The sequence below is a fragment of the Phragmites australis genome, chromosome 7 (assembly GCF_958298935.1).
Source record: "Phragmites australis chromosome 7, lpPhrAust1.1, whole genome shotgun sequence".
In the NCBI taxonomy this organism is placed as follows: Eukaryota; Viridiplantae; Streptophyta; class Magnoliopsida; order Poales; family Poaceae; genus Phragmites; species Phragmites australis.
In genome coordinates this window covers 31,532,247-31,543,725 of record NC_084927.1, presented here as the reverse complement: position 1 = coordinate 31,543,725, position 11,479 = coordinate 31,532,247, and the positions used below count along the sequence as shown (strand labels likewise).

Below are 11,479 nucleotides of genomic sequence, written 5' to 3'. Positions count from 1 at the left end.
GATACCTTGACACGATCAAGGCTATACCTTGGAGGTGCGGAGGGTTTTCATACCTCTGAGGAGCAGAGGGTTTTGATACCTCAACGCGATCGAAGCTATACCTTCGAGGTGCAGAGGGTTTTCATACCTCTGAGGAGTGGAGGTGTTTTATACCTCGACGCTACTTAGGCTACGCATTCAAGGTGTGGAGTGTTTTCATACCTCTAAGGAGTAGAGGGTTTTGATACCTTAACATGACTGAGGCTATGCCTTCAAGGTGCGGAAGGTATTCATACCTCCGAGGAGCGGAGGGTTTTGATACCTCGACACGACCAAGGATATGCCTTCGACGTGTGGAGGGTTTTCATACATCTGAGGAGAGGGTTTTGCATACCTCCTAGGAGTGAAGGGTTTTGATACCTTGATGCGACTGAGGCTATGCTTTTGAGGTACTGAGGGTTTTCATACCTCCAAGGAGCGGAGGGTTTTGCGTACTTTCGAGGAGCGGAGGGTTTTGATTGTTTTACACTATGTGACACTATTTGAATAAAGATATAACTTAAGTTAAGTTTTGTATGTACTATTATGGAAGAACAGCTAATTGCAATAGGGAATGTCACTAGCTCAAACACTATTCTCATCATACATCAAATTGAGGCTTTTATATAGCTATGTAAAGGTCGAAGGTAGACGGCAATGCTGAAATGGAGATGTCTACAGTGTGGCGTACCTTGGCATAAACTGGGCCTTTACAGCAAGGCCGAAAGCTCAGAAGCCTCCATAGCTGTCAAAGAGGTGGAGAGGCGGGCGCGTTTCACGTGGGTTGTCTGTCGAAGGGAAAGGCTGTTTGAACCTCTAGGGTGACCGAAGCCTATCCGCTGAGGCCCAACAGGCCTCCATCGAATGGGGCCTTGACTAGGCCTTCAGAACGGCTGGAGACCTGGGCAGGCCTCCCACGTCGGGTTTGATGTTTGGCGATGTTGGCCGCAACTATGTAGAGCGTCAGTGAGGGGGAGGTTTCCCCCACGATGTTTGTTGGAGGCAGAGGTCGCAATGGCTCAGGCCTGGTTGCCCCAACACAGCTGCCCCCATGTGTGTAGTTTTGCCGATGTTGTATCAAGGGGCCATGGGGATTCTTCACCGGTAGGGTGCTGCACTATTGGTGGCAGAGTTTGAATCAGTAGAGCTAGCCGTTGTAGGCCTACGATTCTCGGGTCACCCATCGTTGGTTCCTTTCCCTACCGGGCACATCGCCCGCCTCTTGATGTACTTTTGTAGTATGGGAACGTCTAGCCTTGTGTAGAGTGCACCAGTGCCCCTCCGCTGGCAATTGACTAGGGGCGCGTCATCGTTTAGGGGAGGAGCCAGAGCACCCCCCCCCCCGACCATGTCGTCTACATCGTTGGCGGGATCTACGCATTCTGGAGCCCATGGCCTCCTCGATGCCCCTTTTCACCGAGGGAGGCTGAGGAGGATGCCGAGCAAACACATGCTTTTATAGGACAATGGTTCTACAGAAGTGCCCTGAGTGTCGTCACAGAAGTCGTCTCGAGGCTGGGCCCAGGCACAACTGCCACAAGGATTTAGCGCCTAGAACCATTGCAGGGTGGCCTGCATAGCCTCAGCCTCGGCCATAGCCCCTTGGGGTACAACGAGCTCTTCGTTGTATTGTTGCTGGAAAGCCTCCGAGCTGACTCTGGCTCCCGTGCCAACCATCACCGAGGTCATGACCGGATTGGCGGTAGCCACCGAGCCCTCGTTCCACTCGGCTGTGAAACTGGTGGTGGCACATCGAGTTCTTGGCTGTGACTGCTACGCCTACCTTCACGCAGGTGTGGCGGCGGAGCCGATCATCTGGGCCAACACCCAGATGGCCTCCTTCTCTGGTGGCATCCTACCTCTCCTAATACTTCTACGTTCCTCCCCACGAACGATGCTAGCACATTGCCTCCACCGACGTCTACCACAAATGTCGCATCCGTCGTGTTATCTTTACACTAAAGTACTATGCAAGAATTGTTTTTATCATCTCATAAATCAGTCATCATCTTGATTCTCCTCACATGATTGTTATGGACGATCAATTCTGAACGATATAGTCTCCTCCACTCTCCTATTCAGTTACTCACCATTTTTCTCTCTTATGGAATTATATGATCATATTGTGAATTTATGTATACAAATATATTTTTTATTATGCTATTTTTTTATTTCTTTCAATTGCTATATCTTAAGTTGATTTTATATGTGTAAAATATATGTGTAATTGCTAGTAAAGGAAAGTACGAAGATAAATTGCAACACACTGAATAATGTGATGCCACACAGACCTGCACGAAAAGAGGATGTCGCCATGGCCCATGGAGGTGTAAGAATGTTGCCAATTGCCATGCATGAGGATGCGTGGCTGTCACGCGCCAACCACGGAACAGGGTCACAAGTCACAACTTCGTTGGTAGAATTTGATAACGTTCTTTCGAATTCCAGATATGACATTTTTACTGTAAAGATTCTCCTGACTGTAGCGGTCCTCTCAAGAAAAATGTTGTCGGATAGCTTGGATTTTGGTTTGATTCATTTGCGGTATGTTTGGTTGTTTGAATCTTTCCAGTTTCATCTGTTAAATGCGTATAATCGTTATCTATATTTATTGTTATAGTTTGATTTGGTGGATATAAATATACGATTTCGTCCTGGCTCGAGAGTGAAACTCGATTCGAACTTCACTTCGTAGCTTGATCTATTTTAAGCTTACATCTATTCATATAGATAGACTCACTTATCAATATCATAAAATCATCTCCATACGAGTAACTAATTATAATCTCAACTCTTGCATCCGCTCATGTGGCTTCAGATTCAGTCAACCAAACATAAATTTAATTCAGCTTATTTAGACAGATACAACCAACCAAATACTCTTTTTAACAAATATAACTTCACTAAACCTACTTATACGATACAACTATACAAAACCTTATCCGACGAATCAAACACACCAGAGACTCACATCCCCAAATCTGGGCCTCCTGTTTCCATTCATTACAAACGGAAATCCATGTTGCAGCAGTTTTAGAGCGATTAGGGATTAATAGCAACAAGATAAAAGCAGATAAACTATTTTAATGACGTGAATGATGCCATACGGTTGCAACTCAGGTCAGCTGCACCGCGCCGCATTCCATTCGGTGATGCGCCTGCAGCTTCAAGGCCCCGCCGGCCACCCACCAGACGGGAACGAGATGCTCTGGCATTAGGCTTCTCTGACGTTGTTACAGCGCCTCTGAATCCATGCATTTGTTGACGAACGAAGCAGATCGACTATACAGTAACATAGCGAACAGTGAAATCAGTACGTTCTTGTAACAAACAGTAACCGTAAACCACTGTTCGTCACTGTAACGAATGCAAATGCTTGTAACTCTAAACTAATTGCACTGTGCACCTCAGAGGATCCGGTTCCCACGAGACGGCATATCACAAGCATGCGCCGTGCAGATGCGTTCCGGTCCGGCACACAGTTCCCTGAAACCGGGCTCCGCTCGCGTCCAGTGCCCGGTTTGCTGTACCAAACCCAAAACCGGCACCGAAACCTGGTTCCGCGGGATGCCGTAGCCCCATACCTCATCAGCTCCGCATGCATTGCTAGCAACCACATAAATCCCACACATCCTGACCGTCCGCCCCTCGTATCCCAGGGCCCAGGCCAACCTCCTGCCGCTCACAGGCCTATTTAACTCCGCACGTGCAGAGGAACCTGGCTCGGAGGCGGAGGCCGCGCTGAAGCGGTACGTGCAGAGGCGGGGGTCGTGATCGTTTACATGCACTCCTCCCTCGTGAACCGCGGCGACAACTTTCCCGGCGTCGGCGCGGTCCGGGCGGCGTACAAGTCCCCGCCGGCTGAAGACAGGTCAGGGGGAGGCTGCACTCCGTGTGCTTCGCGCACCCTGGCCTCCAGTCCGGGCTCTTTCTTGGCCACCTTTGGACGTACGGCTCCACTTCATCGCCTCTGGGTGCGCACATCACATCATTTGGGCCGTGCAAGTAATTAAACGGCGCGAAATTTACTGGCATTTGCGTTCCTCAAGGGTATGCCTGTATGGCAACTCGAGGCACGTGACTAGCCGCTTGTTCGACGCCGAACGAGCGGTGCGATGCGGCATGTTTGATGCCGCGCGCGTCCATGGGCACCACCGCCTCCCTGCATTCGCCGCGCTGCGTCTTGTGGTTGCCAACGGGACGCGGCTGCCTGTGTTGTAGGTCTCGAGTTTTCCCACTGTTTTGTTCTTGTTGAACACAAGTTGTGCTTCGCTTTATCGTGCTTCCGCTCCATGTTTGATAGTAGCAGTTATCTAGTTGAAATCGCATATGGCTGGCTCTGTTAACCTGAAAAGTTCGTACAAATCGGTGAACCGTGTAGCAATATTGTAAGATCGGTGGGTCAGCAAGTCATGGACGATAGGAAGAACAAACAAGTTGTCAAATTTTCTCCCGATACAAAATTCACGATAAGATACAGAACAGCTCATCGCTCTATTTCATCCCGCCACGTTCCTGCTTTCTTCTTCTTCTTCTTCTCTCCCTGTTTTTTTTTCCACGCTACGCAGCGGACCTTGAAAACTGCTGTATCCTATCCCCTGTCGACTCGCCATCTCTACCTGGCACCACCAAAAAACCGCATGGACATGCTCCGACGCCTGCTTTGCTGCCTCGGCACGCGCCACCGCCAAGGGCAGCTTCGGCAACGCCATGATGGCCGCAGTGGTCAGGACGACGCGAGGAAGGGCTTCTTACGCGCCGCCCTCGTGGCCGGCGCCGCGCGGTTTAGTCGCAGCGAAAACGTTGAGCAGCTTGAGACGCCAACGCCTCGCTATCGCCGGTGGCCGCGCCAGCGGGGTACTAACCGTATCTTCGCCCGGTCTCCCCCGTGCGGCATTGCCGGCGCCGGGTCCGTCGAACCGAGGCCTGTAACAGATGCTACCGCGACGGCCGTGGAAGAAGTCATCGGACGAGCTGGCTGCCATGGGTTCTCCAGGGATCATGCCGCGGCCGCCACCATCCAGGCCCACTTCCGCGGCCACCTGGTACGCACGTTAACTTGCCGCTCTGCTCTTGACGAGTCTAGTCTGCTTAGAACCCCACGCTCTTCAGTGCTTCAGAGCCTTGTCCGTTTGATCAGGCGAGGCGGGCGCTCCGCGCCCTGAGGAGCCTGGTGAAGCTGCAGGCGTTCGCGCGGGGTTCGTACGTGCGGAAGCAGGCCAACGTCGCCATCCGGTGCATGAAGGTGCTCGTGAGGCTGCAGGTGCGCGTGCGCGCCCGGCAGCTTCTCTCGACACGGCAAGCAGGCAAGGTGCATTAGGTGACAGAAGATCCACTGAATTGCTATCAATTCTCTTTCTGCAGAAGAGTTGGCATTCAGCTGACAAAATTTGTACCTCCATTTGTAAATGAAAACGCCAATGCCTGCTCATCTTTATTCTTTAGAAGTGGTCCACGTTAATAATGTGATTAGTATCACTATAATATTTTGTTATAATAACCTTTAATTAATTGTATTTTACCTAGACACTTTATTTAGGTATTTGATTTTTATAATAATTTTTTTAAGACTATATTTAATATGAATATTTTTTCCTATCCTAACCCCAATTTCAATTATTATTTATTTTATTTAATTTGGATTCTTTATTTAGATATTTTTCTTTTCAAACCATATGGAAATCAAAGTGTTAATTTTCTATAATTTTTTGTTCCAAAATTACTATTTTATTAATCGTATTTGATATAGACTTTTTGCTTTAATTTAGACCATTAGATGTTCATAATAATGAATGATTATGTCTTTTTTTTTTCAACTAACATGGTAATTTCATGATGTTAAGAGCGAATATGTTGATTTCTTTTAATACTTAAATAATAATATAGATAGATAGATGTAATTTTAAGCCAAAATAAGAGTGATATCACTACTATAAAAAGTGTCTTCACTGTCATCTCTAAAGTTATCTTCACTATCTGTTTTGAAGCCAGCAGTGGGAAACAGACAGTGGTAGTTGTGACTATCATTGCCAGCTGAAGGTTTCAGTCGATAGTGATAGTCCATGTTCGAATTGATATTTTTTGGCAAAAAAAAAATGAAAAAAAACTTTCTTTGCTCGACCAGGCACCCCTTGCGTGCGTAGTCATAAGTCACGCGATTTTTCGCGCGTGCGTGGTTCATGGCATTCGAACATGGGATCACTTAGCTTGTGCAATATATCATTATCATCCCACCACAAAAGTTCTTGTGATAAGACCATCCCCAACCGATTCCTATCAAGGCTTAGAATCTTTTTACGAAGGGATTTTTATTTTCTTCAGCGCTCCAACGATTTTCCTTCACGGTTCCCGTCACGAAGGGATTCCCAAGATCATTCCCATCAGAACGTGATTCTCGCTCTTTTTCCTTCATGAATTCCTTCGAATGGAAGCTGTTGGAGATGGTAGAAAATAAAAAGAATGAGAACGAGAAGGGAATCGAGAAGGGAACAAAATGGAAGGAATATAGTTGAAGATGGTCTAACAATAACATTTGCAATCCTTTTGAACTCTTGTATCTGAAACTTCAAATGATTATTTATACATCTAAATGATATCAAATGAAAAGGTTTCCAATTACAAAGTTGTAGATCTCATCAAGAGCTATAATTTTCATATAAAGTTTATCCCCATCCGATTTCGTATGAAAAAAATTATAATTTTTATAAGATATGGTGTCATCTATTATCACTATCGATTCAGTGATACTTGATAAACTATCACTGTCGGTTCGTGGCTAGAGCAGACAGTAATATTCAAGTTTCACTGTTGGTTATTTTCAAATGTACTTTTAGTGCTGATCCTTGATACGAACCGATAATGATATTTCATCATCATCGACTCGTAATGAACCGATAATGATGAACCGATATATAAAATAGTGTATACCTTTTTTTTTAAGAATACCTAGGATGCAGGGGCTAGCTGGACCCAGGGCCATGGCCCTAGGTACAGGTCTAAAACGCTTATAAAAATCTCATTCAAATTTAAAATAGATTCAAACGGTTGTAGAATTTAGTCTATGACACATTAATCTGGCCATTGGTGTGGTAAGATCCTAGCTCCTTCCCTGGCAGGAAATACTGAAATTTGCAGGTACAAAGTCAGCCATTAATCTTCTGATGAGCTTAATGATCAGAATTATTCTGTAGCGAAGATGTTTTACTTCTCATCATATGCACCAAAGGTACGGACCACAACACAAAAAAAATTACAGGAAAGAACAAGTGATGGCTGCAGGGACAGCAAAACCTATTCGCTCCTCGTCAGCAAACTGTCACAGCTCAAACCACTCAAGGGAACACTTCCTTTCACAAGATGGAGGCAAGGACACATCGGTATACTTCACCTCCTCGTCCTCAGAAATACTACCTAGCAATCTCATCGCTGGACTGGTGGTGAGCGCTGCCAACAAAATCTCAATAAGTTGTCGTCCATGTTGACGGCATCCTTGAAGACTGGATAGTAGGCGCATTCCGGACATTGATGTCGAGCGGCAACATCCGGTACTCGATGTCGAGATCTTTCAAGACCTTGATCATCTCCTGGAGTAATAGCTCTCTTCTCTCGAACCTCATCCCCATGTCGTGGAAATTGATCGTATGACGGCACCAAATGGAGACTTTTAGTTTGTTTGTGTCGTCCACGTCGCGGAGGACGACCATGGAACCAGGGTACCAATGTTCCTTCTTGTTGTCAAGGTAACTGAAATTTAGAAGGACATGCTTGGTAAGCCTAAAGCAGTCAAAACGATAGAAAAAAGGTATCTAATATCTGGGAATTCTCATGTAAGTGATCAGCTTGCTCATCACACCAGAGAAGTGTGTTTCTGACAAGAGAAAATGAAGCTAGGGCATTAGTACTTACTGCAATAGTCTTTCCTTCATGAGGGCCAATTTCTCCACTGGTGTTGCGACATGAACCGAGAAGTCAACTGCATCTCCCATGTCAGGACTCCTATAGTAATTCATAATCGGTAACGCGGCCAGCTTACTGTTCGGATAATACACCTTGAGATTGTCGTATCGGAGGAAGATTGTTGTCATGATGTTCATCTCCTCCACAACCACCTTGAGATTGTCACATTTGAACAGTTTTTAACCAAGTCAGTTGTGTGAAGCAATTCTTCAATGTAGATAGAGCATCAAGGAGAATTTCTAACCTGCATTCCATCGACTTCACAACGATCACCGACATCGAAAGGGTGCATCACAAACAAGAATACGATGGCCTCGAAGATCGTCCTAAGAGTGTTCCCAAACATGAAAACTGCCACAAGAAGCTGCGAGCTGAGCAAGACAAAGAATTTTGACGTTGCGATCCCTAGAATGAGAAGCCATAGCGCAAGCACGATCAATGCGACTACAACATTGGCCATTTGGTGGAGCTTGTTCACTGCGGTTTTCGTGTCGTTGAGCGTCAGGGCAAGAGCTTTGCGCTCTCTGAATGCGTTTACCTACATAATCCACACGACAGTGATAGAAATCTCGAATAAGCACCGTGCAATTTCTTCCTAAGATAGAGCAGAGAAGGAGCTGTGTCGAGACCATTACCACCCAGTTCTTGAGTGACCTCTTGCTGACCCTGTTGTGCTCCTGCGCTCCTTCAAAAAGATCCAATGCTTTTAAAGCTTCCTCCTGCCTCATGAAACGCATCAAATCTGACAAGTATATGTGCCTGCAATAGGTTCAGAATGCAGGACGGGCTCAGCATACTGCCATGATATTTCAACAACATTTTAAATGTGACAATTTTACTGAAGGTTGCTTCTGAATTTCAAAACCCTACTTCCTAACAGACAATAGAAGATGCCAATTATTCAGTCGACATAAACCCGCTATCGAGTGCAGAGAGATCTTGTCAGGTACGGTTTATGAGCAAGTTGTGTTAAAAAAGATAAGAACGAATCTTGACACATATCTGACGGACAGAAAAGTGGGTGCAATGAGATATAGCAATTCCGAAGAAAGAAATGCTAGTGCTCACTTGGACCCAGGTTTGGCGACGTTATGGAAAATCCTCTTGGCAGCAACCTTGGCCTCGTACTCGCTGTGTATCTCTGTCGCCAGCTCGTCCTCGCCCGTTGCATGCTTGATCTGCTCGTCCATCGTCGTCAGCGCCCCGTACCGAACAATCTTCATCAGCCTCTTCATGCTCCACGCAGAGATGTTCTTCTGGCTGAGCCTGTGCAGCTGGTCGATCGAGATCCCCTCATCGAAATGCCGCTCGGTCTTCTGCCTCTGCAGCTGCTTGCTGACCCCTCGCCTGGACGGGGCCGTCGTGAGGCGTCCGCTCTTCGTCCCGGGCCCAAACTTGCTCGGCATTGCTGCCGTTTGGAGCTCATTCGGGATGGCTGCCCCCGCACTCTGCAGCCTCTGCACCTCGGCGAGCATGCGGCCTTCGTCCACCAACGGCGGCCCGGAGAGGGTCTCGATGACATACTGATTGAAGAGCGCGTCCTGGATCCTGTCGAAGTAGGTCGAGACGTGGAAGGACGAGGCGAGCACCTTGAGCAGTAGTGTCTTGACGAGGCGGATGACCGTGGCGACGAGGAGGCAGCACAGCACCTTGGTAACGTAGGGAAGCACCAGAGTGCGCGTCTCCCGCTTGGCGTCCTTGTCGAACAACAGGTGCCATGAGATGAGTGCGAGGCCCAGCCAGAGCACGTTCCGCACGGCCCGGCGCACGCCGTAGACGAAGTAGAGCACCTTCTTCCGTAGCAGGAAGTTGCGCTCGACAAAGAAGACGGCGATGCGGATGACCCAGCCGGAGACGAGGCGGCCACAGATGAGCACGAACACGAGGAGCTCCCATTTCCAGAGGTGGAGCCCAGAGAGCTTCTTTTTGGATAGGCTGGGTATGGTGAGGCTGCAGACCAGCGCGCCGACGATGACCACCAGGCTGATCCACTCCATGATGAGGAGGCAGTCCATCTTGTCACGCTTGAAGTCGGAGGTGAGGCCCTCTTCGATGAACGGGTCGTCGTCTTCGTCGTCGAAGGCACCTGACTTGCCGACGGGGCCTGACTTGCCAATGAGCCCCGACTTGCCGATAAGACCCGACCGGAGCTGCCCGGACTTGGGCGGCGGCCCCTTTGCCACAAACGACTTGCGATCGTTGCGCTCCCCCTCGGCGGGCGGGGCACTTGACGGCGGCGGGGGATCCATTAGCCGGGAGCGCGTCTTGCTACGCGCCAACAGGGTGGACCCGGTGGACGTCGACGTGCAGCGTAACACCTCGGGAGTGTCCCCGTCGGTGGTACTCAGCTTCCGGTTGTCGCCGGCGTCGTAGGATGAGGAGGACGCCGACGACGACGACGACGGGGAGAACCGTTTGTGGGGGTCTTGAAACGAGACGCGCAGCTCCCTGGAGGCGGAGACGGACGTCGGGGCGCGCGGCGGCCTCCTCAGCTCCTCCATCTCGATGTCGGGGTCTAGCGACAGCTCGCCGCCGGCCGCCGCCTGCTTTCGGAGGAAGCTGCCAATGAGGCGGCTTGGTGGGTCTTCACTGGACTCCCCGCCGACGCCGCCGACGCTGAGCGCCGGGGACGCCGGCGATTGCGGCGGCCGATTCTTGAAACTGAAGGAGTCGCCGTCACGGGACACGTCGGCCCCGGTGCTGGGCGAGGTCGACGCGCTCGACCCGGACCCGGACCGCCGGAGCACGGTCACTGCGCCCCCGTCCCGAGGCGTGTTGACCGTCGAGCTGTAGTTGGAGCTGTGCCCGGACACATTGGCGCCGCCTCCGCCCGCGTGTAGGGAAACTGGGTAGTGCGGTTCGGCGTCGATCTTGACGACGAACTCCCGGCGGCCACCGTCGTTTTGGTGGCGGTCGCGATCTTTATCCTGGTCGAAGTCGAACGACCCCGACCGAGACGAGTTGTTCGACCCGTACGACTTGATGCTGCTCTTCCGCTGAAGGTCCATCGCCGCTGGAGGCGACGACCCCATGCCAACGATCTAATCAGCAGCTCAGGAACAGGCCGTGGATCCTAGGCTATTAACGGGGGACCAGGCTCAAAACACGGGGCGGCAGGCAGCCGCGGACGCTCATGCATGCGCACCGCGCGGGTCGGGCGCGTTCATGCGGTGCAAGCCTCGCCTCGCCTCACGGCACGACACACACCGACGCACGCATGCACCTGTGGCGAGTGCGCGGTACCGCGGTTGGGGCGAGCAAAAGGCAGAGGCTCTTGGCTCGCCGGGGAGAGCGGCGCACGCGTCGGGCAGAGCCGGCGCTATCTGGCAATGGGCGCGCGACGGTTTTACGTGAGCGTGGGGGCGCCCCGCGCGCTGTATATACCGCGGAACGGCGGGGCATGCGCCGGGCCCGGGGCCGTGGCTGGCAATCATGCAGACGCGGTGCTCTCCGCGACCAACGGCGGGCGAAGTTAAGTTGGGGCTGTGCGATCCTGGTGGTGAGC

General features: G+C 50.2%; 2 protein-coding genes across 2 annotated transcripts; one reads left to right on the top strand and one right to left on the bottom strand.

Moving 5' to 3' along the window:
* Nucleotides 1–4,658: 4,658 nt before the first annotated feature.
* Nucleotides 4,659–5,338, top strand: LOC133925582 (protein IQ-DOMAIN 17-like). The gene is made up of 2 exons (XM_062371459.1): nucleotides 4,659–5,063; nucleotides 5,159–5,338. The coding sequence occupies exons 1-2, from the start codon at nucleotides 4,659–4,661 to the stop codon at nucleotides 5,336–5,338; spliced, it is 585 nt and encodes a 194-aa protein (XP_062227443.1).
* Nucleotides 5,339–7,122: 1,784 nt separating this feature from the next.
* LOC133923619 (mechanosensitive ion channel protein 5-like) lies at nucleotides 7,123–11,383 on the bottom strand. Its single transcript, XM_062368901.1, has 5 exons — nucleotides 9,043–11,383; nucleotides 8,610–8,733; nucleotides 8,219–8,512; nucleotides 7,924–8,126; nucleotides 7,123–7,761 (listed from the first exon to the last, which is right to left on the bottom strand). Exons 1-5 carry the CDS (start codon nucleotides 11,004–11,006, stop codon nucleotides 7,476–7,478), a joined length of 2,871 nt encoding a protein of 956 aa, XP_062224885.1. The 5' UTR covers nucleotides 11,007–11,383; the 3' UTR covers nucleotides 7,123–7,475.
* Nucleotides 11,384–11,479: the final 96 nt, after the last annotated feature.